This window comes from Lampetra fluviatilis, chromosome 3 (assembly GCF_964198595.1).
Source record: "Lampetra fluviatilis chromosome 3, kcLamFluv1.1, whole genome shotgun sequence".
NCBI lineage: Eukaryota > Metazoa > Chordata > Hyperoartia > Petromyzontiformes > Petromyzontidae > Lampetra > Lampetra fluviatilis.
Window position 1 is genome coordinate 18,810,735 of NC_136277.1, and position 25,603 is coordinate 18,836,337.

At 40.8% G+C, this 25,603-nt stretch overlaps 1 protein-coding gene across 1 annotated transcript in view; it reads left to right on the forward strand.

Moving 5' to 3' along the window:
- IGDCC3 (immunoglobulin superfamily DCC subclass member 3) overlaps positions 1-25,270 on the forward strand; it is a 64,155-nt gene extending 38,885 nt beyond the window's left edge. The window contains exons 7-14 of the mRNA XM_078884439.1: positions 3,956-4,121; positions 14,787-15,034; positions 17,285-17,449; positions 17,887-18,075; positions 18,522-18,626; positions 20,068-20,209; positions 22,137-22,365; positions 24,156-25,270. Coding sequence (XP_078740565.1) covers positions 3,956-4,121; positions 14,787-15,034; positions 17,285-17,449; positions 17,887-18,075; positions 18,522-18,626; positions 20,068-20,209; positions 22,137-22,365; positions 24,156-24,626 — 1,715 coding nt within the window. The 3' untranslated portion in view covers positions 24,627-25,270. The remainder of the gene's footprint in view (positions 1-3,955; positions 4,122-14,786; positions 15,035-17,284; positions 17,450-17,886; positions 18,076-18,521; positions 18,627-20,067; positions 20,210-22,136; positions 22,366-24,155) is intronic.
- The last annotated feature ends 333 nt before the right edge of the window (positions 25,271-25,603 follow it).

Here is a 25,603-nt window from a genome sequence, read left to right on the forward strand (position 1 = left end):
AGAGAAAGAGGCAGTCAGTACTAGGTAGAGGAAAATAAGGTATTCAGCCATGGAATGGACAGTAGAGATGGCTGGGGGAAGTGAGCTTCAGACTATGGTAGGCAGCAGAAGAGACCAGACACCAGTATTCTCCAGGCAGGTAAGGCTTGTCAAGCATCACACTCCTAGTGTAGGAGAAGATGTTCTGTTTTTTTTTAAATTACTGAATGTGTTATGTAGACTGTAGACTTCACTTAGATCCTCAAATTTACTGTCAAAGCTAGAGGTGTAATTGATTCATGCTCATCCAACAATGTTGATCAATTGTGATTCAGGGTCACAATTAACAGAATATACTATCTTGTAACATTGGTTTCTCATTAATTTAGTGGTGGGAGGGGATATGTAAACCCATTACCTACAATATACACTATATACATTCTTCGGCTTGCACATATCTTGAGTCTAATCATGGATATTCATCAATGAACTGAGGCATCGTTACACCTCTCTTGAAAAGTAATTCACCGTTAAACTGTCCTTCAATAAAATAAAGTAACATAGCATCAATTGAAGCAAGAATATTCGCCATTTTTTGCTTCATTTTTGCAAAACCCATGTAGACAAAAACAAGAGAGTGAAGGCCCATCAAACTCTTGACAGTAATCTACCCGTGAAAATTACCCACTTGGCTCTGCAGGGATCTGCATTGCATTTAGAGTGCCGACCGTGCTTGCACAGCAGAGGGGGGCGCATATCGCCAGTCATATCACGAGCGCCGTGTAGTTTTCGGTCGTGGCAGTGTTGGATCACCTTTGCCAGTTTTTTGTGTGTTGCGGGCAAGAGGCACGGGCGGTTGACGTGCAGCAGTAATCCGCGATTGGGTGTGGCAGATTGTGGCCTCCACGTGCTTACGGGGAAAAGCGGGAAGCCCTGTGCATGTGGGGGCGAGCTCGGCTGCTCTTACAGGATAAGAGCCACAGCAGCTGTTAATTACTTGCGGCTTGCTGGAAGCTTTGAGAGCATGGGGAGAGCATTGGATTACAGGCAAGCACAGATTATGGAATACATGTGTGACCTTTTGTCTTGTAGACAATCCATCATGTCAGAACAGGGAAGCTTAGGCAAGTTTTTTTTCCATTGATGTCCACATTAGCAGTTTCTTATGGAGATTAAACAATCATCATGTTTAAGATTAATAACCTGTCTTGTTTTAACTTCGTTTGTCGTTTTAAGTAAAATTTTACATTGCCAAGTCTGTCGTTGGTGTATTTATGCTTGTGAGGCAGTCTGTTCGGTTAAGATCTTACATACTACAAGTCCAATTTTGCCCCTGTAATTAAAGAAAGGTCGGATGGTGTGAAGTTAATGTTTTCCTTTAAAAATAATAGCCTTGTACAATTGTGGTATAATGGTGCAATGTAAGCTAACACAGTGAGGTTTGTGCAGGAAATGAAATGCGATGGATATTAAGACTTATGAGTTCTCAAAGTTTATATCTCATTGGTAATGGTGGCATCGAACGCAGTCCAACCCGACCAGTCCAACCCGACCGTCACTTGAGTTACCATGATACCTTGCTTTTTATCACTTGGAGAAATAAAGATAATTTTAAAAAATGTATAATTTTCACGAATGCATTCAGTCATCTCAATTCTGTTAGCATGCACACTTATCAATTAAGTATGTTTCCAAATGGCTTTTTCATTGAAATATAATTAGACGAGGGAGCTAGACCACAAAAATGGAGAGATTGCAGCAAAAAAGGGTGAGGAAAAGGCAGCATATCAGTGAGAGGGAAAGAGAGGACAGGCGAGGCAGAAAGAGGAAACGAAAACAAAACACGCAGGAAGGGACCGCATTAACACGAGACAACACAAAAAGTCAACCGAGATGCACCCACTAATGCAAGGAGATGGAAGGAAGGCTCACGCTGTTTTATGCGCCTCCGCATATCACGTGATGTGCCCATACCTCTCCGTGGTGACATAACGCTAATGGCAGCGCTCCCTGCAGCACGTATTGTTTTTCTTCACACGCAATTGCACGTGAAAGATTAATTAAAACAATCAAATAAATGCACGCGTGGTCATTTATCCGGCTTATCATTTATACTCAAAAACTAAAACTATATAAAAATATAATTTACAATTTATTGTTATTAACAAGCCATTGTTATTAATAATAAAGTATTGTATATTAGTACATTATGTTATTGTGTCCATACTCTTTGGTTTTTTCGGTAAAGTCACGTAGTTAGAAATAATTTAAAATTGTATTTAAATTAAAATTTAATTTATTTCTAACTACGAGACTTTACCGAAAGAATCAAAGAGTATGGATTCCTGCAGTCACGAAAGCTTCAAATCAAGATTGTTATTGTGCCATTATTATTATTGTAGTACTTGGAGCTGGTGAAAGCTTTTGACCACTTTTCTTTGGCTTGAGCATCACATTTCACAAAAGGCAAATACTTGGTTCACTGGTGATGAGGATCACATCTTTTTAAGTGTTTATCTGGAGACTTAAAGCACTTGAGAACTGTACACTGACCCTGCGCTTTGAGTAAAACCAATAAACCTCCAGGCCTTATGGTTTGGGAGGCCTAATTCACATCACTTAGTCAGTCATGATTGTCTCTACACATCACATATTACTGCCGTCAAAAAGTAATGCTCGCATTTTTGTAAATTAATAACACACATTCCAATTGTGCTCCCAGTGCGTCATGTCTCAAGATGACCAGCCTGAGACCACGGAGTTGCTGCTACACTTGATTTAATCGTGGGTGGCTGCGTAGATTGGAAGCGGGGTCGTCAGCAGTGTCAGCCCAGTACTCTGTCCACAGACACATTAAGCCTCCTGCTTCCTATCTCTACACACCACTATATTGAAATATAAGGTTTCCATTGAAAACATTAGTTTTTCCATACAAGCTTGAAGGATTTTTTTTTTACAATTGCACCAAGACCCACAAAACCTTGTAATGCACCTGCATTGGATAAAAAACGTGTGTGCGTGTTCACTTGCGTCCTGTCACTTGAAGGGATGGGACTATTCAAAGAAGCTGCAAAGTAACGCCGGGGTGTCTACTCTAAGCCACATGTGAACATTAATCACCAGTGTCACTATTAAAGGAAACTGACTTTTATCTCCCACTACACCCTGCCAATGGCACAGCTGTAGTGTGCACATGGGAAGACGTGCTCCTTAAGTTAAAGTGACTTGATGACAATGGATGGGTTTAATGCATCATTCGTTGTGCTTGTGAAAGGGTCAGGTTAAAATAATTGCAGTGTGCTGCACTGAAATAAAGAAATGGTATTTTTTCTTTTCACAGAATCCTTACATTTTTCAACACCGTGATATTGTGCGTTTATAAATGATTGATAAACACTGGCTCGTACAATCACTCCATTTCTGTGAGGCTACTAAAATCGTGATGAATGCTACCTTTGTTTAAGTTTATCCCTTTCAGAGAACATTTTGCCACGTTCATAAATTATTAGGCATGAACATACATTTTAATGTTGAAATCAGGTTGGTAACAGGCCATATCTGTTATGCTTTGTGTGTTATTGCTTGCTTAGTGTGAACTGGGGTGGTTAATGTAGCAGTGAAAGCGTATTTGCCACAAGCCCTGATTTACGATCCGAAAGCTATAACTCAGATACACATCCTGTTGTAATGCACATTCATCATCACAAACGTCCAACCCTTTACCAGTGGTGTTTGTATAAGAGCAACAAACAGAAACTCCCAAGAATTGTTTGAGTCTTTCGTTTGGCAAACTTGAGTGTTTGGCATGAGTAAGTGTTCACTCCCCTTGAATGTTGTTCCATCAAATTCCCCTTGAAAGCACGCTCATTCTAACCTCACCTTAGCTTCCTGATGACTGTTAACAACTCTTTGGAGCACTCGCAAAACGGGTCGCTTTTAACGGTTCACGTCCTTGTGCCGCCTCGGCAACCCACAGCGCCACCGGAGTTCATGCAGCCGCCCCAGTCGGTGACGCGATCTCTGGGTGCTTCAGCTGTGCTCACTTGCTCCGCGCAAGGCACCCCAAGTCCGCGCATCATCTGGCTGCACAACGGGCTGCCCCTTCACCAGAGCGAGCGCGTCAGGTTGCAGAACAGCAACAGGTAATGCAAGCGTTCGTCGAGCACTCTCAGCGCTGAGCCGTGCCAAGCGTGCATACAGCGAACCTCCACTTATCCAATTTGATGTGAGGAGTGCTACTGGACGAAACTATATATATTTTTTTTTTACCAAGTAAGGCCCACCAAGCTATAGAGCTATTGCTCAAGAGCAACCTCGCCACAGATGATCGCTCAACCAAGTGGCTTATCACTTGGAAATGTACAGCAGCCAAATGCTCTAAATGCATGCCGATTCTAAATGTGGAGAGAAAAACCGGAGGACCTGGAGAAACATCCATGTGACCATGGGGAGATCATGCAAACTTCAAATATACAGGCGTCAGGGTCGGGATCGAACCCACAACCAGGCGAGGTAGTTAACATTTTGCCACCGTGGTGCCCTTCTACAAGTGGATCCCATTATATCCGTCTTTATCAATGCAAATTATTCCTTTTAATTCACGTGGTAGAACACGGATAATAGGACGAATGTTCTACTCTTAAAAGTCACTCCTGTTTATCTGCACAAAGGCTTCCAAAAAGGATGATCACTCCCAGGGTATGACATCAACGCAGAGTCAGATAATATAATTAATTTTCTGCCACTTTTGAGTGCCTCCTCTTATCTGTGGAAAAGCTCACATAATAGGATTTTGTATGGATTAATTGTGGGCACGGATAATCAGAGTATGTGATAACAGGTATAGGTGATAAGAATTTCACTTGAGTTATAACAAAGAAATCAAAAGTTCAAGTGCGTGAAAAAAACTATACATTTACATTGTTAATGTTATTGCATCCATAGTATTCTATTTAAGTGTTTAAGGTTAAAAACAATTATGCTTTATTGGTTGTGTAAATACATTATGACAGATCCATGAAGTGGAAGGATAAAATGTATTTTACTCCAGAATCGTCCTGAACATTTGCCTACACATTTGTTGAAAGATCAAAATATAATGTGGTGATTACATCATCTGAGAAAGTAATTGTTATCAGCATTGTTTTACAAACACATATCTCTGTCAATAGAATGAGGTTTGATCTTAGAGCTCAAACTAACCTGTCCAGCCATCTATCTGCGCTCTTTTTTTATGGAGTAACGTGTTCCATAAGAGGTCTTTTTCGGTGAATGATGCTTCAGATATACATCGTCCTTGGTCGTGTTAATGGTTCCCTTAGGCTTTGCAATGATTATTTGTTTCATCTGGTGTTTGTGTAACTACAGAGAATGGATTCCGTTGTGTTACTATTGACCCATGTTTCTTAGCCAGCTATTGAATTTGGTGAAAACGTGTTCGCGTTGGATTTTTTTCGGATCGTGTTTATACTGGAAACAGCTTGATCTGCCTTTGTAATGCTCATCAAGAACTTAATCTGATTATTTTGAAGAGGTAGTTCAAGATGAATGAGCACTGGATGCGCAAACCCTAATTAAATGGATGGAAACACATTGGCTGCTACAAATCCGCATGTCACCACGGTTTATATATTAAGTCACGACCCACATGGTCTTGTGACATATCCCCACATTGGGCAAAGCTTGTGTGAATAACATAACCGATGTTAATGAATTCAGTCAGCCAAAATGAAGGCGAAGAAAAAGAGAACAAAAGTTAAACATTGTGAAAAGAATTACAGAGAAGTGCATGCCTGGAATTTCACCGACAGACAGGGAAAAGAACACGTTGATAAACAAGAAAACATATCACAGGATCGTGAGGGATGGCAATGGCTTTGGAATATTTTCACCCAGCAGTATATTGATGATGGCTGATCATGAACGATCATTAGTATACATAGCCGAATTAAAACTCTCTCGTAGAACCTTGATTTTAGGACAGTCCACGTTTTTTCATTGTTTTATTCCGAGCTAAGTTCTGTTCATTTAGCAAACATTTCTTAAGAGGGAACTGCTCGGCGTCATTTTAATGTAACATCGAAAAGCGAACTCAAAACGCATCCAAAAGGTGTTCTTTAAACAGCTTTAGTAGCTGCGTATGACCAAAAAAAATAATCAAACGCTATTTTTCACCGTTTGCATTTTCCCTTCACTGCTACGGTTGTGCTTATGCCGAGTTTTTCGCGGGTCACTGAGGGCTTGCCCGTGACCTAACGTGTTGAGAATCGCTCGAGTGGGCATGAAAAGGTCTGGAGGGTTTGGAACAGTGCAGTGTCATAGCCGTGGGTGGGGGAAGGGTTAGAGGCAAAACTCTCCTTCCCCCCCCCTTTCCTGCCTCTTGAATTCCAACAGAGATATTTTGTTTTCATTAGGAAACCCAAGCAACACTTGAAATGAGCATGTGACCTAGCAACTGTTGCTAGATAATTAATGTACTTTTATTTCTCTTGTAATAAGAGGAAGATATCTGATAATCGTATCAGGATAAGCACCTTTGTCATCCGGCGTGCTGACCCAAAGGCTATTACTTTTGTTAGAGCATTTTAAGTGTAATATAGCCACTTAATAATCGACGAAACGAAAAGTCTCATGCATTAAATTTAAACATACCTCATTAGAGATGAAAGATTGTGCTTTACGTGTGCCAGTGGTCCACTTGAGCTGGTTAGAACCAAGTGAGATCGATGTTGTCTTTGGAATGGTATGTTTGCTACCTCACCATATGGATTATTAAGTATTAAATCATAATAATTAACAATTGAATCGTTTACATTTATATGTACAAATGTGAATAATACATAATCATGCCCTATACTTAATTGTAAAGGCCTCACTGGTCCCCAAGACTCATTCAATTAGAGGATTGTCCTGCATTGGAACATGTATAACTGGTGTATAGGAGTAATCTAGATTTGAAGTTTTTGTGACTGCAGGGATCCATATTCTTTGGTTCTTTCGGTAAAGTCACGTAGGTATAAAATAAATCACGACGTTTCGGGCGCAACACAAGCGTCCGTCATCAGGTGGGACAACCACAGCAAGAAACAATTGCTGAATTGGGCAAGAGGGCTGTAGCCTCTTGTCACAGAGACAACTCACAAAGCGCTGCACAGTTATATTTATGAATCTATTTGCTGTACTACCATCTCCTAGTCACCTCACAGGCCATGCTTACAATATCCAGTATCCCCAGGCAGTCCTCCATTCAACTACTCGCCAGGCTGATTCCTGTTTCATTTAAGAAATCTCACACTATGAGGTACATTTGAGAGTAATTTGACCAAAGACGATTAGACAACGAAAAGGAACATCATCATCATTATGCAGCGTGATCCATTCAGCCCCATTGCACTTCACTGGGGTAGTGTTGGCTGGCTAATCACACTTTGTACCACAATTTTTGTTCCTGGGTAGTAAGTGTTATTATTGAATTGCTTATGCCTAAAAAGTATAGAAAATGGCTTTTATTCCCCACAAACTTTGCTTTTGTGACCCGGACTTTACGTGAACGAAAGACACAAATGCACGTTTTCTTATTGCAAATAGGTAAATTTCTCAATATCACTGTCCTGGCCACAAAAGCAAAGTTTGTGGGGAATAATAGCCATTTTCTGTACTTTTGAGGAATACGCAATAACGAAATAACACTTACTATCCAGGAAGAAAACAATGTTTTGTTACACAGTGTAATCATTGCTACGTACAGTACTAGCTCATCTCAACACACAATGCATTTTTAAGCCATGAGACACGAAACTTAAAACCCTAAACTCAAAACCAGCTTGCTCCCACCCATCACGCGAGGTGGCTCACACACGAGCAGTCCGCGCGCACACACACACACAGCATGTGCGCACCATATATCACCACAGGCACACAAAGCACTGTCGCATACACACAGCGGCCGCATTAGCATAACAATAACACGATCTCAATCTAATGCATTGTGGCTGAATGTAGCGGGCAAGCGTTACATTACGGGAAAAAGTCTAAATGGAAAAGAGGTAGGGAGAGACGAAAAGAGGTGAACGTAGACCTCGTTTTATGCTGTGGCCGAGTGAAGGTGCACGTTGGGATTGACTAAAAGCCAACGGACTTTATTGTTTTTAATCGAAGCTTTTTTATGATCTGAATAAAGCTTCAACCAAATCGATGTCTGTTTTTATCACTCTGAAGCATGAACACATTGTTCAGCACTCTTAGGTTTTTTCGGTAAAGACTCGTAGGTAAAAATAAATAATACGAATTCATAATAATATAAATAAAATAATAACTCACGACGTTTCGGAGGCAACACAAGCTTCCTTCATCAGGTGTAAAAAGGCACAGCAAAATAACTGCTCAGTACTAATACAAACAATTGCACGTAGAGATTTTCATATCCAACAACCTCCTGCGCATGTTGGTTGTTCCACAATAAACGTGCAACAATAGCAGGTTGACAGCCTCCACTCTTCCCACAATCCTTTCATTGTTTACTGCCAGCTGTGGTAGCCCATAGTTGTGCCGTAAAACAATTAGAGATAAGGCTGTGAATTTACTTGTGATATGCATAATTCGAATTTAATTATATAGTCTGAAGCATAGCAGATACAACCGTTTGCTTACCAAAGGGGTTGTTTACGAGGCAGTAAAGCAAAGTGACAATCAATGGTCTATTGGAGTGAATAGCTCAATTGATGCTATTAGGAATGTGGGGATATTGGCATAGTGTGTTACAGGTATTCAGTGTTTTTCCATCCTTAAACATCAGCAATTGTTGGTGTCTTATCTACATCGACGTGTATATTTGTGTGAGTGTTGTCTGTTTATATCATGTATCCAACCAGAGAGTACTTTGGTTTGAGTAATTAAATTTTAAATCCTTGTCGGGGTCAAGTCAGCCTATCATACTTCTGAGATCGATAAAATTATTACCACTTTGTAAAAAGTCAACAGTGGTCATCCTTTGCAGAGAGTGGCTTCTGTCATGATAGTGTGAAATGTCCATCACTGGCTTAGCGCTGCTTGTTGTGATGAGTATCACTCCACTTTTACTTTCGTTTATTTTATTTTATTTCCCGATTAATAAACTTCTGCCAATGTATCCACTGCAATGCTTTAATGACACCATATGAGTCTCTATGAATATGATCCACTGCAATGTTTTTATTTCCTCTTTTATATATGTATTGCTCTATTTTTGGTCTAGTTGAAAATCTTGTGGCTAAAACATTTCACTGTATTTTAGTAACTTGTAAATCAGGTAGCACGCGATTGCCCCCTTCACAAACCCGCCCTAACCAGCATGCTGAAGAATGGTCAAATAATCTCCATGATCAACAAACTGTGGGAAGGCCTTCATCCATCCGTGAATTCATAAATGGCTGTAATTTTATAGTATTTTATTTGAGTGTAAAATGTATCCTTTTAGAATATTTAGCAATTGTGAGATTTTTTTGCTAGTTCTATCCTTTGCATCTCTCCACTTTGGATCAGCTTTACACATGCCGAGTAAATGTTGAGATGTTGGGAACATTGTTGGCAGGTGAATGGTGCTGGGAATAAATAAAAATGTCTTGGGGATTTAATTTACGTGCTAGTAGAATGACAGTTCTGTCAATATTTCCCACAATATGGCCAAATAACCACAATTTTCTTCTGATTCAGCCATTTTTATTTTGAAAGTCAGTCGAAATATGTTTATTGCAAGCACGTGAATTGGGATTTCACGTTCAAAAAATTTACTTCGGTATTTTTTTGACCACAGTCATATTTATATACAATTATTGGATATGCAAAGAGTACATAAGTATATACTATGTGAGCAAAGTTAGGGGTTATTACTCCGTGATCTGGATACATGTGATGAAAATATATAGATGCATTGAACAGGTTTTAGAATATAAGTATTAAAGCAAATTACGTCACATTATTATTGATTAACAGTGCAGCAAACATAAATGATTATTGTCACATTGATTTGACTGCATTTTGACTCTTAAGCCCTTTCCCGTTATGAGGGTGGGTGCCGTTCACCGCTGAATCTCGGAACGCGTAAGCGATTAGCATTAATTTTATTTAGAGAGGCATAGCGCCGTTGTTTTTTAAGACATTGCACTCACCGCAGAGAACTGTAGAGACATGAATGCACTCTATGATAGCTGGCGCCAAACTGTTCCACACGCCCTCCCCCATGGCCTTGTGGAAGCCTGACGACGATACCGTTATTTTATTTTCGTTTTTCTTCTTGACTTTCGGAAGCAAAACTTATGACGTTCACGTATGTCATCGGAATTTCAAGGGCTTGATTGTTGCACCTTGGCTGGGCAGCAGCGGAGCAGTGCAGCAGGAACGGCATCAGCACTAGATGAGGGGCAGGATTAGCCATTTATTGTTTTTTAATTTAATTTGGTGTTTCCTTCAAGTCAAATTGAATGACCAAAAATATAAATGTATTTAATTGCTGGCACTATTACATGGTACTGGCAAAAGACGTTCCATGAAATAGTAAACCAATTAATGGGATTTGTTTTATTATATTTTTCTTGAGATACAGATGCATTAATATGCTTTTGTTAATCCAAATTGTATCGTGTTAGGTTTTGAAACTAAAACGTATACTACTGGAGGCATCCATAATACATTATTTCTTTAGGCTAGATCGCGTAAATATATAAATGTGTCGTTAAACCTGCCACCACCCGACACAGCCAATTAGTAAGGGTTGTCACCTAAACATAACATGCCAATTCGTCACTAGTACAGCACACCAGTGTGTTGGAGAGCCAAGCCACAACATTTACAATCTGTATTATGGATGATATTGTTCGCGAAAGTCTACGTGTTAAACTACTGGAGGCAATTTTAGCTGAATTTTTGTTTCACAAAAAATAATTAATTTGAAAAAGTTAAGTCAATGCTGTTTGAATGAAAACAGTATTTTGTATTTAAACTTCGCATATATTTTAATCGGTTGTTTTGTAAATCAAATTTGAGCTAATTATCCCACATTCATAGCCCATAATTCAATTATTTTTTCATCGTCAACAAATTAACTGTCAGAAATTTGTATTTAGTAGCCAATTTGTAAATATTCTACCATGAAAACGTTTATAAAATAAGCCACTTTAAATATCACTGTTACATATACAGCATTATAAAAGTACATCACTCCTCTAAAATCCCATTATTCCTTGAATATCTCGTAATAAATACATTGCTGTGCTTACACGTTGATGTATATCTATTTTAGCTTTAATTACTGATATAGTTGAGATAAATAAATGTTTATTTGAGGTTTAAAATATATATGGGATATGACTTGCATGATGTACATTTATTATTTGGATGTGAGTAATGTTACAACATAATTTTGCAATAATAAAACCATTATCCTGTTAATTAATGATATACTGTGTGTGTATGCATAAATATACCTATTCCATGTTTAGCTATCAGATATACCATTTTATGTTTAATATCACCATTTTTTATTTTATAATTCGACAAGTACCCGCTTATACATTTGACAGAGGAAATATCTTTCAGTAAAAATATAAACATTTGATTTCCTTTTGACTGCTACAGAATATGTTTAGAGTTTGGCTGACAACGCAAATATATTAACCGTGTTAAACTGCTTCGCCAAAATATATAATCCTGGACAAGCGGTGAATATTCCTCATTTTGTTCAGCCCTGCTCTGTAATCCATAAAGTGACCAAAAACCTAAAATATTTATGCCTCCCCGAAGTAGGCATCCATGACCATCTGTTTATTACCTCCACATTTATACAGCCTCATTGATCTAAAAGCCATTTGCCACTCCTTTTCCAAAGTCTTAAACTAATCCATCAAGCGCTACATGTACATTATGCAGCCAGTGAACACGATCCACAACCTTTTGTTTCAGTCCACGTTAATTCATGACATTTTTCACTGATTGTTTCAAGTGTCCACAGTGTGTGTCAGTGCAAGGGTTAAGTGGATTGGTCAATGCTTCATAAGGAGTAAGCTGTGCAAGCAGAACTTGCTGACATCACTGCAATATGTTACGTTGCATTTTAAGAGCAATCTCATTTGTTTCCTTAGTTAAAACATATTTAATTGAGGACCTTACTAATGAATTTATGCAATGGTAAGTACCCCCACAGCAAATGCGTAGATGCTGGTAATGAATTGACAGCTAAGTACAATAACTACCAGGCATATACAGTGTATGTGTTCTGTACTGCAAGATGATTGGATGTGTCTCCTTGGCTTCTCGGAGGCAAATAACAATTAACATTTATTTGAGAGAGCTTAGGGATTTAGGGGCTTCTGAAGCAACCTGCTGTGGTTAATCTTTGCCTGTCTTCTATGCAACCCTCTTAACTTAGATTCCAGTTGTGGATTCAGGAAAATGTTCCGATTTGCACATACTGCGCTTTTCACAAACCTTGGCATTAGGTTCGTGTTAAGGCCAACCCAATGCTAAGTTACCTTAAATATATTTTAAATATCCGCATTTTTAGCAATTTTCCAGAAATGCCAGTGAAGCGCGTGTGCATCATGTGCGTTGTAGCCGACCACAGATAACACACAGAAAGCAAGGACTTCCTGTTATCTGCTCTGTTAATTGTAAGAGCAGTCGAGCCAGTGAATCCACCGTTTCACCCACAATATAACAGCCAGGCAGTCATATATAAAAGGGGTTTTGTCACAGGTTGAAAATCAGTGATTTCCTGATTTGTAGAGGGGCACCCCCACTTAATTCCAGATAGGAAGAGTTCCACAATTGGTTTCGGTTATATGAACTCAGATTTCTGGTTGAGTGGCGCTGTCAGTTCATGTGCTCAACTCAAACTTGGAAGGATGTGAGTTCATATCTTGGTGTCACATCAGCCTCTCGATCCGCTGGGGCTCAATTCAGTAAGTATCACTTTGTAAGAGGTCAGCAGTGGATGAGCGTGGAAACACTTTGTGACACTGGAGTAATTGAGTGCAGCGATTGACATCCCAGCCCACAGGCTTCGTGCCCCAGTGACCCCCATGACTTCACAACTGTTTCTCGGATGAGCCCAGGTGCCCAGAGTCTGAGCACCCTTGGCAATGAGTGCTGACTTGATCTTGGCCTGGCATGTGGGTGACCCAGGCCTGCTTTAAAATCATGGAAACACAAATCTCCTGGGGATTGCACCAACCAAAAAGGTCCAACTCACTTCAAGCTGGTTGTGGAAATAATACTATAGTGCCTGGCAATATAATAATTATAGGGCCAGATTTTCCATCTTGGCAAATGTTAATTTTCATCTGATTTTTTGCAATGTTTTTCAGCCATTTTGTCAAAACGTGAATCTGGCCCATAGCTTTTCCAAAATAATAATTCTAAAGGTTCCAATATAAATGTAGAATCAATGGAAATAACTTGGATGTATTGTGGTTATTCATTGAGCTGGATGAGACAACCAGTTGCCCATCAATGTGCTTATGAATATTGTAAAGGCCAACGTATTTATATAAAAGTTATCTGGTGCACCATGAAGCAGCTATGCTTTTTAGGATAATGACATCAGCATACAAACACGTATCACTATATTTCCATAGAAGAAAAGGGTGTGTGGTGTGTTTTGTAGTAAGATATTTTTCATTAATGTAAAACAGTGAGAGGTGTGGTTTTTTTCGGAACATGTTATTAAATACCAAGTGTTTCCGTAGCTGAGTAATAATTCACACGTTGCTTGCATTACATATATCACATTGCATTGCAGTGGTTAACGTGTGGTTTCCTGCCTCTGCAATTTTAGAAAAGGATTCTCCCATCTCTGCTAGAATATATTTAGAGCTTTGAAAATATTCGTAAAAGAGTATCACCCTAAACACACGTGATTTTACTTGATCCTTTCGCAGTTCTTTGCTTATTTTCAGATTCACGCAATTGTGCAACTTTTATGAAAGATTTGTTCGATAATAATCAGTATGGCGAAAGAAGGCTTTCCTTTCCCCAAAGAGATTTCATTAGCAGAATGGATTGGGTATTTGGGGCAGCCTCACACCCCGCTGTAATTATGGTGCCTAAAGACTGATGAGAGCTTGAAGGAGCCGTGAGCGAGGGGCCGATGATAGATGATGCTTTGAGAGCTACATCGTGCAAAACGGACAAAAGGTCACAGTGCCTGGCTTAGCCCTGCCTTTAGCTTGCTGAGAAAGCAACTGGCATGAACTCACCATTGTGAGACAGCAGGGTTGCTTCGTAAATAAACGTAAACATGCATCACAGATTGTTCACGAATTGTTGTGCAAGAAGCATGTGAAATGGTACAATTATCACTGTCTTATTGGAGAGAGTGTGATCAGTTTCTTCCTTTGAAGGGAACATTTCTGACAGAGGTCAATATGCAGTATTTTTCTTAACGTCACAAGTTTCAGCTGCATGTGCTCAGGTCTAGTAATGTGGTCGATCTCCCACAGCATAAATATTTTTTGTTCAAATAACAGTAATAATTGTTTACACTTTGAATTCTGTTTCATGAACTGGTCAAGGCCGTGTAATACGAATGACAGCAGATTGATAATTCCGATTAAGTAACTGGATAAATACGTTTATTGTCATTTTAATAAATTGCGCAATTGTTGACTGACATTGCAGAAATACATAAACATTATTTTGTAATCGTGGCCATTAACAATCTGCTACGTGTGCACCACTATGCGATTAAATGGTTAAGCCAGTGCAATAAAAAAAAATCCGCTCGCGAAATGGGCTTTGTTTTTGTTTGTCGTTAAATTCCTGCCGTGGCTTCGCAGCACCCTCACGATCCAGCGCGTGTGCAGCGAAGACGAGGGCATCTACCAGTGCACGGCCGAGAACAGCGCCGGCTACACGCAGGCCAGCGCGCGCCTTGCCGTGCTGGGCTCCGACGGGCTGCCCGGCCCGCCGTGGGACGTGCGTGTGCGCGCCGCCTCCGCGACCACGGTGGAGCTAGCGTGGCGCGAGCCCCTGCAGAACCCCCACGGCATCATCGGCTACGTGCTGCACATTCGCCGAGCTCAGGGTACGTCAACGACGGTGCCCTCATCCCCTTGCCCGCTTGCGGTGGATTCCGCCGGGCTTTGCGATATTGGCAGTTTAAAGTCCTTCATATAACTTATCTGGCACAATGTGGAATTGTAGGATAAATGTCCCTCAATAAAGAGAAGCTAGTCTGTTCCGAAATTATGTGAACACTATATGCATAGCATATCCTCGACCCAGTTTGTATTTCATTTTTTTCACTTACGAGCTGCAAGTTTTGGAAGAAATCACTGCAAAGTCAGAGTGATTCAACTTTCGTTTGGCCTTTATATATTACAGTGCCACTATGCACAGTCGAAAGTTTAATTGCTCAAGCTGTTTGGTAATTTTCCTAGAAGGTTACCAATGTTTTGCAGGCCATTTACAAAGTTCACTGTGAAGTAATAATTAAAGACCCTGTTATGTAAGCAGAAGTAGGCCATTGTGTGCAATATCATGGCTTGAACATTGTCCAAGTCAAAACACCAAGATGCTCAAGCGTGAAATGGGCAGTAATCCTCTGCATTAGCCGCCCCTGGTCAGTGGTGGAAGTCCCACATTTTCATGGCAGGGACCAGTCTTCCTATTGATAACAACTGCTGACTTTTCACAGAATGTTACTCATTTAGTGAACCCAAAAAGGATGATATGCTAAGTTGACGCGAGGCCAAAATTGAAATATGCAACCTTACAGTTGTAAATAAAGTATTATATTCACAGGATCCGTGAGCTGGTTATGTGTTTTTTTTATTTTTTTGCGAAAAAATAATCCTACCCTTACAAAGCAAGATGCACCCAGGTCTTCTTTGCAAAGGAGAGATAATCTATTTAAATGGGAATTGGGAAATGAGGTTATTTCCGTTAGCCGAGGATTCCCAAGGGTGGCGAATAAGAACGCAGGTGACAGATAGCAAAAAAGAAAATGCAATCACGGCCACGGAAACAGTTGCAATTGATCTGTCTATACCGTATCTTCCCTCCCTATTGTGTACAATATTGCGTACAATATGGAAGCATAGGTTCTTATTGAAGTTTCCAAGGCCGTGGACAATAAATAGAGAGCAATTCCCGTGTTAAAACCAAATAAAATAGAAATAAAATAAAGCTGCGGCTTGCTCGCCCTGTCCTTCCCGAACAAGATAGATGAGTTGGAGAAGTGGTTGTTCCGCTCCATGACATCACAGAGGGGCGCAGCTTGCCATGAACTCTTAATCTTGCTTAACGCGCAGTGGGCGCGTTAAACACAGCTAACAAAAGTCTATGGCCCCATGGCCTGGGCATGCTAGGTTCCCTCTCATAACTCATCTCCCTTGCGTTTGTTCTCGGTGGTCAATTGTATGAAATAAATCATCTTCCATCTGACCAAGACTGCGTACCTGGGCAATGAGAGAGCATCACAACACTATTCTGACAACATCATTGCTAGCAATGTAGGCGGGTTCAGACAGAATGTGATGTGTACGACACATACAGATAATTTGAATACAAAGTCAAGAGAAACTCCTCTCGTACCTAAATTATGAAACCCATATTTGAGAAGTTCTACTTTACTCAATTTGGGCATTGCATTACTTTAACATTTTTCAGGGGTTGATGTTGGAACTTGTTCTAGATCCACCTATTAAAAAGGAGCAAAATGCACAGATTACATTTTGGGAAAAAAACTTGTAATGTTATATGCATATGCACTTTTCATCATGCTAATACGCCTTACGGTCCTAATTGGAATTCACATTAGCGAAGTGGTGGGTATAGTACACTCTGAAATCAGTATCTACGTTCGATTCCTGGCCATAGATAATGTGAGTGGTGAATGATAATTGAACTGACAAGTGTGGTGAAGTATGGTCAAACAACCCCTGCCATGGCTTGACATGGCATGGGGAGCCCTTCATCCAGCAGTGGATTTACAATGAGCCTGTAAATTGCTATTATTGAGCAATACTTGACTTTAGTAATGTTTAATACATTGTACTCTGTGAAATTAAGTAAGTACATTTGGTATTCAATTCACACCATTCTTATATGTCAAAGGCTATCACGGTGACACGATAAATTAATCATGCTCCGTTGATGTTGACTTCATATTCTTGATGAGTAATCAGACACTAAATTGCAGTTAAATATTTTTAAACAAATGTTTACGTACATTAGATATGAGATGAGCGTTTTTTTCACGATTTCTGTGCCTTTAAATTCGTTGCTTTTACTCAGAAATCTACGTTAAAAAAATATGCTCGACTTTTCACAGACTCGGAGGATCAGGAGTATCAGGAGGCAGTGAGCCAGACGACCGTACAGCGCACGGTGTTGGAGCTCGAGCCATCCACCCACTACACCTTCTACGTAAAGGCCTATTCGTCGATTGGAGCGAGCCAGCCCTCCGACTACGTCACCGCTGAAACGCTCGGCGAAGGTAATCCCCCGCTGATGGCCAACTACGCACTGGAGTCAACCGTTGTCATGTTATATTCTTATATTCTTGGTTCTTTCGGTAACATTACAAATTCATTGTAATGAAGATTGCCTTACATTGGTCGTCGTGCGCTCCAGTCCAGAATCTAGTGTTATATAATGTAGTGGTGGTAATAATGATGGCCTCGACAAATGTTAAACATAAAGTTGAGATATGAAACATGGTTTACGTAGGATACGTAGAATTTACAGTTTTAATGTTTTCTGTTGCTTTATTACCGTATTTATTTTACGTATGCTCTTTTATGGCAGTGTCCATCTTGGGAGAGAGATATAGCACTGACCGTAATATTAAAATTTCGCGGTGCCATGGCTGCTGGTGCCTCTCACCTGCCTACCATTTCTTGTGCTCGACCCCCTCCCTCCACCATCGCACAGTGCCTGCGGTGCCGGCCCTTTTCACGCGCATCCTCAACAGCTCCGCCGTGCAGCTGAGTTGGGAGCCGTCGGTAAAGCTGGGCCGCATCCGTGGCTTCAAACTCTATCACGGCAAGATCTACTCGACACGCCTGCAAGGGCCCCTGGAGCTCGCGGCCAATGTCACCAGCTACGAGCTTGCGCACCTCGGTACGTTGATAGTGGTGTTTTGCACAATGTGAGACGCAGTGGTTTGCCGAGTTTTGAACAGAAGGATTTAAGCTTCGGATTACACCGACGTTGTCCCCGTACCTCCAAACTCGAGCACTCATTGCCCTCCTCTGCCATTCCTCACAATCACAATTCAGAATCTTTTTAGACTCATTCCAATTGCTTACTACTTTATTATATGCATGTCTGACAGTGAATTAAAGTAGGTAAAGAGCTTTTGACCGCAACTCTTAAAAATAATACTTTTTTTAATCATATATTTGAAATCTCATGTGATGATGTATTTGTTCATGCTTTTACAACCAATAATGTCAACCAAGCTAATATACTGTACTTAAAATTGCATTAAAACAAGTGTTAGCGATACAGTACGTTACTTAGAGGTGGAATGAAGGGTCTTAATGTTTGCTTTGCTCACCCTGCAGAGTCCTACGCTTCGTACGAGGTTCGCCTGCTGGCCTTCAACGAATTTGGAGACGGAAACTTCACAGCGCGACTGGTGTCACTCAAAGACAGTCCACAGGCCGCAGGTAAATCACTAACGGTCATTCTCGTGTCAATGCTTCTTCTAATCAGAATAAATTCGACTGTCTCCAAAAACACAAATGGCTTATATACTAAGCGTGTGCGGTCGATCGCATGTATTTTTTACAGAAGCATGGGTAATCCAAATTCATATGTATGTCAGTACAACTGTATTATTGCGATGTTCATGTGTTCTGGTGTCAATTCCACAATCTTGGTTGCAGCATCAGAACATGAAAATTGCTAAATAATGATTTTTGTTGTTTTCATCTGCTATTGCTATAGAAGATGTTTTAGTTTTTCATTAGTGCAGGATGTTGAATTTATTCGTTCGATGATTTTGTATTCGCATATCCTTCCAGGTTCTACTCCATTTGGTAATCAGTGTTTATAGATTTGATCCAAGTGTCATAATAGGCCATAATGACTGATTGAAACATTTATTTTTTATGCACATTCATGATTTGCCTTTGCTCTAAATATTCTGCTGTGTTTTCTAGTGCATTCCATCCACTGGCCTTTTTATTCTGTGCAGCAAACTTGTTGTACGTGACTTTTGTTTCGCTCATATGCATCTCGGGTTCAAATTCGCAGACTTTTTTTTAGGTCTTCAGTAATTTCCAGGACTTCATGTTATTGTTTGTAATAATAACGATGGTCTCAACATATATAACATCAAACTTTCTACTTCTATGATTATGCTTGTACGTTTTTCCTGGCTCCTCTACATTTTGTGTATTGATGATGACATCCAGATCAGAAACACGGACACTGACAAAAACATGAAACTAAATCTTAAAAGTGAGCAAAGAAGCATGGGCAGGTGCATGCTTGGCATTGAACTGAGAGACAGAAAGAGAAGCACGCGGATCAGGAATAAAATGTAAATCAAACCACATCAAATTGACTGCAAAGGAAAGTGGGTTTGGTGGATTTGAACAAGACTCATCACGAGAAAGGATATGAAACTGGTGACAATGTAAGCTAAAGGGTGAACTCACTGGAGAAGGAGGCCCATTGCACAGATGGAGTGATGATTAAATCGGCTCACGTAAAACAGTAAGATGGATTGCGGTGTCACATTGCCGTAAGGGATGTTGATAACGTGGGGAAGCCTTCATCAGGCAGAGGATATAAATGGCTGCTGATGATGATATCAGTCCAGGAGTGATGGTCAATCTCAAGCTGTCCATAATTATGCCTACGTCATTCACCCAGGCAGATTCGTAATGACCACAGGGATAAGTGGCATTGAGAATTGGACATGCATCTTCCCGTTGACATATCTGGCAGCACTTCACAGGTGTAATAAGTTCTATTCAACATTTAAAAGGACCATATGTCTTGTAGAAGTTTAGTGATCCAAGAATGATTGTATAATTGGGATAGGTGGTGCCAAGAAGCGGGCTTTGCATTATTGGTTGTGTTTTGTTTTCCTTCAACCAGTGTTGGAGCCAACCGGCACGGATTGTGAGGGAGATACGTGGCAAGATGGGGCATCTACCACAGGCATCGTCATCGGAATCCACATTGGCCTGGCTTGCATCGTCATCTGTGTCCTCTTCCTGCTTCTGGGATACCGACGCAGGTCATCACCTGTGCACCAAATCATGGCACACGCACACACACACACACAGATAGAAGTGGTTGGACGATTTGTGGATAGTGTGATTGCTGCTGAGCCAGTTTACTTCACGTCTTGTGGGCACTACACTATACCTGTCCAGAAATTATGTGAAATCACAACCGCGGGTTCTATTTTATATAGTGTACACTTTACAAATAATCTGACATCAGTTACAAGATTGCAGCTGGTGTCACAGCCAAAACTTGAAACCGAACATTTTCCCATTACTACAGAGTAAACATTAGAATTTGTATTTACAACGTAACATTTTTCCTTAAAGACAAAATTCTCGCATGGTCGGGTAAATAGCTTTGATTAAATGGTTTTAGACTAGCATTTTCATATTGTCTGGCTACATGCTCTGAGAAAATTACACATTTCCCTCGCTTTATGCGGTAGATATGTTCCAAAGCAAAGGGCACACAAAGCCGAACGGCACGAGACAGTTGCTTACCGAGCAGCGCAATACAGTGCAGGCAACGATGTTGTCCAATGTCTTACCGCATAGCTGCATATGAGTGAATTGAAACTGCATATAGAAAATGTAGGGTAGAAGTATATTAGCCGCATTTGTACGAAATCGCACAAATCGACTCTGCATGAAGTGAGGGAAACCTGTACTCTACAGCACATTACATTTTGTTATAACATTTTCTAAAACTTCACATCATGATGGATACAATAGCACTTTTAAGATAACATAGTAAAATCCTATTTTCTCCGTGCACTCTATTATTCACGGTGTCCAAAGCATCCACAATTTCTCCATTTATCCATGGATCCTTAAGGATTTACAGAAAAACTCAGATTAAAATGTAATGTAGATAATTTAGATGACAAAAAAAACGTTGCTTCAGTTTCGCGACTGTGGATGGCACCACCATACTCTGATGTTGTTCTCTAATGCATTCGAAATGAAGCAAGCCACACTGCTCATTTCTTTCAAGTGAAAATGCAATCGCTCAGCTCCACGGAGGAATTAGTTGCAGGACCCTTATGCGTTGTTTCATGCACCCAACACACCGACGTACAATGTAGGTCATTGCTCTTCTCGTGAGCAGGCATCATAGTGAGTGGATGCACATAGATAGGCCCCTCACCTCGTCACCTTCCAACCGGTCAGCAATGGTGATGAATCAAATTTATTTTTTATTTAAAAAACAATCCATTCCTTGTGTGGCATCACACCAATAGCATGAGAACGGCAGTTCCTTCAAACACACAAGCCCCAAATGACGATTGGGCTTCCCTTTAATTGCTTTGCTGGTGATGGAGAGGAGGTGAATGAGGCTGGATGCCCACATCATATAGTGAACACCAATTGATATGAACAGAATAAAAAATTACGTGTGTATTGCGGCACAAACAAAGTGCAGAGTGACGCGATTTATTTTGCGTCGTTGCCTGTGAATCACTGTCAAGGGCAGCTACTGTTACCCATGAGCTGACTTGTCCACGACCTAGTCCACTGACATCATGAACACTTTCTTTTTATTTAGGATCTTCACTCCATTCAGCAGATGATACTCATTCCATAGGTTAGCCTAAAAAGTGTGTTATCAAACGTAAGAAATGTTTAAGCAACCGTTACTTGAGAAGCTGAACTGCTTAATTTTCAAAAGTGCCCCAACGGATTGTGCTTTTGTCATATGCTACGCTCTACTTCTCAGTTATTATCCTCGCCTCGTCCAACATTTTATTCATTTATTCACATATTTATTTTTGTGACTCACGGCGCTTTGACTTCCTCGTATAAATATGCTTCGTATGTGTAATGTATTGCTATTTTATTATTTTAAAGCTAAGCACTGTTTGCCATTCACCCGTCAATTGGCGATTCTGGCGGGGTTGGCTCACGCCGTTTCTCTCCGCACTGCGCGCGTTGAAGGTTTTTCGGGTGGCCCGGTGTGAGCGAGGGGCGCGCGGGCCGCCAGCACAGCAACGGGGCGGCCCTGGGCGGCGGCGGTGGCGGCGTCGCTGGCAGGGTGAGGGCCAGGCAACCGGCCCCCGCCGCGGGCACCGAGAGGAAAGGGCCCCAGCAGCACCAGTCCACGCTACTGCTCGCCGAGCCCCGCGAGCTCGAGTGCTTGGTGTCGGAGCCTGACATTTCAGACCTTGTGAGTGTTTAGATTTCGATTTAAAGCTTTCGTGACTGCAGGGATTCATCTTCTTGGTTCTTTCGGTAAAGTCACGTAGAAGGGAAATAATAAAATAATAAACATAAAACATTATAAAATAATTATCACGACGTTTCGGCCACAACGCAAGCAGCCGTCCTCAGGTGAAGAGGACTGCTGCTTGCGTTGTGGCCGAAACGTCGTGAGAATTATTTTATTATGTTTTATTTTTATTATTTTATTATGTTTTATTTTTATTATTTTATTATGTTTTATTTTTATTATTTCCCTTCTACGTGACTTTACCAAAAGAACCAAGAAGATAAAAAGTGTTTCGATTGTAACTGTGAACTTTCTTTGCACCGTACATAGTCAACTGCCCAAATCGGAGGTGCCCTGAAACAACGATAAAGTTAGTATATGTTTTAAAAATGGCAGCGGTGTTACGTTTTTTTTACCCCTAATTATGTGCTGTGAAGCGAGGGTTATTAATCTGTTTAACATTCTTTAACTCGTTATTCCTTCTTTATTTTTTATTTTTTTTCACACATTAGTTTAACAGAAGTTTGTCATATGCTCATTTTCACAGGAATGATGTTGGCACAAGCACAGTGACCACTTTAAAAGGGGTAAACATCTGATCCACTTGTGCTTTGCTTTCATAAAAGTGGAATACTTTTTCATTAAGTTAGTGCTGTAACGTTCATATTAGCTTCATCAACCAATGTAAGAGAAAAACATATCCTGATGCTAACTCATATTAAGTAGCAATACTGCATTTACTTAATGTTTTCTGAGATACATGTAATACAAAAAGTGTCAATGATATATAAAATTGGCCATCCCCTCTCACCAACTCTACCACTGAAATAATCATCGCCGCAGTCATCATCACTACTACCGCTGCTATCTTCATCACAACAACCGCCACTGTAATCATCACCACTTCCCTTCACCTATCATTCCTCCACTATTCCACCGTCATGGTATGCCCACCTGGCCCTCCCTTTGCTGCCATTGTTTTGGCATGGCCCCTAGCAATCCCACCCCATCCTTCCCTGGGTAGTGCCCCCCAGAGTACCACCCACTTTGAAACGCACTGGCCGATTGAAGGATTATGTGCACAGAGTGGAGGGGTAAGGGTGGTCAAGCGAAGTAGTGAACAATGCTGAATGAGGGGTCAAGCAGAGCGAGTCATGGGTTCGGTGGATTCAGTGAATGGTTGTTCACTTGTGTGCATGCATACCACTGAGGGGGTAGAGTACTGTAATAAGTTACATGCGGACATGAGATGAATTAGAGATGCACATGGCAGAGAAGGTTATTGCCAGCTTGGAGAGGCTATTGTCTAAAAGTGGATGAAGAACAGTTGACTATGGTTTGTTTCAATATTTTCTTCTAAAGTTTCATATCAAAAATAATATAAATATTTGCACATTGAAGCAGAGCCAATAACATTAAATAAAAATACAGGTTTGTAAATGTATAGCATTATCCCTTCACTCTGTAAATATGTAGACTTTGTTATAATATTTGGCCATTTAAATTGGCAAAAAATATTTGGTTTTATGTTAACAGGTAATTTTATGATTGCAAATGTGTGAATGATAGAAGACCGTATTTAAATCCTGAGAGTACAAATCTGAAGTCTGAAATAACAGCGTACATGACTTTAACACAAGTGAAAATTGAGCTACAGCGAGACTTTTTAGCTAATCGGGATTGATACATGGGTGAAGAGGGGCCATAACCTTTAATATAATTCATATATGTGGTATTCTTTCTTGCAGGTCAATGGAACATTGACCAATGTTGATAACGGCGTATTGATGGATGGTGTCTGTGTGGACTTCGACTCTTCTTCGGTTCCACGTGGCAACCCGTTAGATCAGCAGCAAAAGGCTCAGAACATCCCTCAAGAGTCGCACTCCATTGTGCACAGGAACCAAGAGTCCTCCGAAGAGCTCAACGCTGACTTAACCTCGCAGTGCGATACACAGCCGACTGCCATCACGAGAGTGGATTCAGCAGCTTCTGTGGAGATTGTGTCGTATGTGAGCGACCTTCAAGAAGTTTCAAATGAGTCAAAGGAGGAGAGCAACTCTGACATTTCAACGGATGAGGCCCAAGAGACAAGCATCCTATCGAGTGGTGTGGCCACCAATTCATCCGCCGATTCCTCCCCAAAACCATTTTGCAAGCTGTTGGAGAATGGCTGTGGGAAAGCAGCTGCGACGGAGATTTCTGTCGCACTCCGATAGGCCGGCTAACAACCAAGGAGCCTTTCCAAATGTTTCAAAAGTACTTTTTAATATAACCACAAATACCGTCTGAATGTCGAATTGCTATTACCGATTTCCAGTCCACTGTTTTGGTATAGCACTGATGAAGGAATTTTCTGGAATAAGCAACTACCTCAAGGTTATTTTTTGTTAATTTTTTTACACTATTTGATAATACAATTGCTCAGATGGAGAAGCTCCTTGCTCAGATTTTATCACAGGCCAGTGTTGTCACTCAGGTCAAAAGTTGAAACTCAATGCCCAACGTATCTACCTCAGGGCTAGCAGGAAACCCACGTGGCGTACGTGGGACTTTGTGAGGTCTCTTTCTTCCGTCAGGTACCAGAGTCAGCCTCTTGGTCTGGTGGAGAAGCCAGTACCAACATACATCGTCCGCTTCACAGCCTGGAACTGCAAGGGGCTATAGGTGTTTTTTTTATAGCTGGGACTTATTACTACTGACACCTCTGTGTGAAACTAGCGGGGTTAAAGACAAAACAGAAACACGTTATTGTTTTACAGACACGTGCATATTGTTATGTCATGTGTCTTAATGTGTTTTTTTTTATATCATCCATCTGTTACAAAACTGTGTTGCTGTGGCAAGTCTATAGGTTGGGCTGCGGCCTAGAGGCCGCAGCCCAACCTCAGTGCAGTATGAATACCAACTCCACGAACAACGCTGGGCTCTTCAGACTCGCACATTCCTTCCTCACAGGTGGCTGTTACGAGCTGTGTCTTCCAGACCCAACACTTTACCACACTCCGGCAGGCAAGCAAGCGTCACCATAGGATTCAGACATGTTTTGCTGTGTGCTCCGTTCAGTGCAGATGCCTTGAGCGTCCAGTTGGGCTTCTTAAAAAAAGTGAATGTAGCCAAAGCCAGAATAATTTATTTCTTTGGCATGATGCGCATCTTTTAGTTCCTTGCTGAAAACCTAAGGGCATTTTGGAAT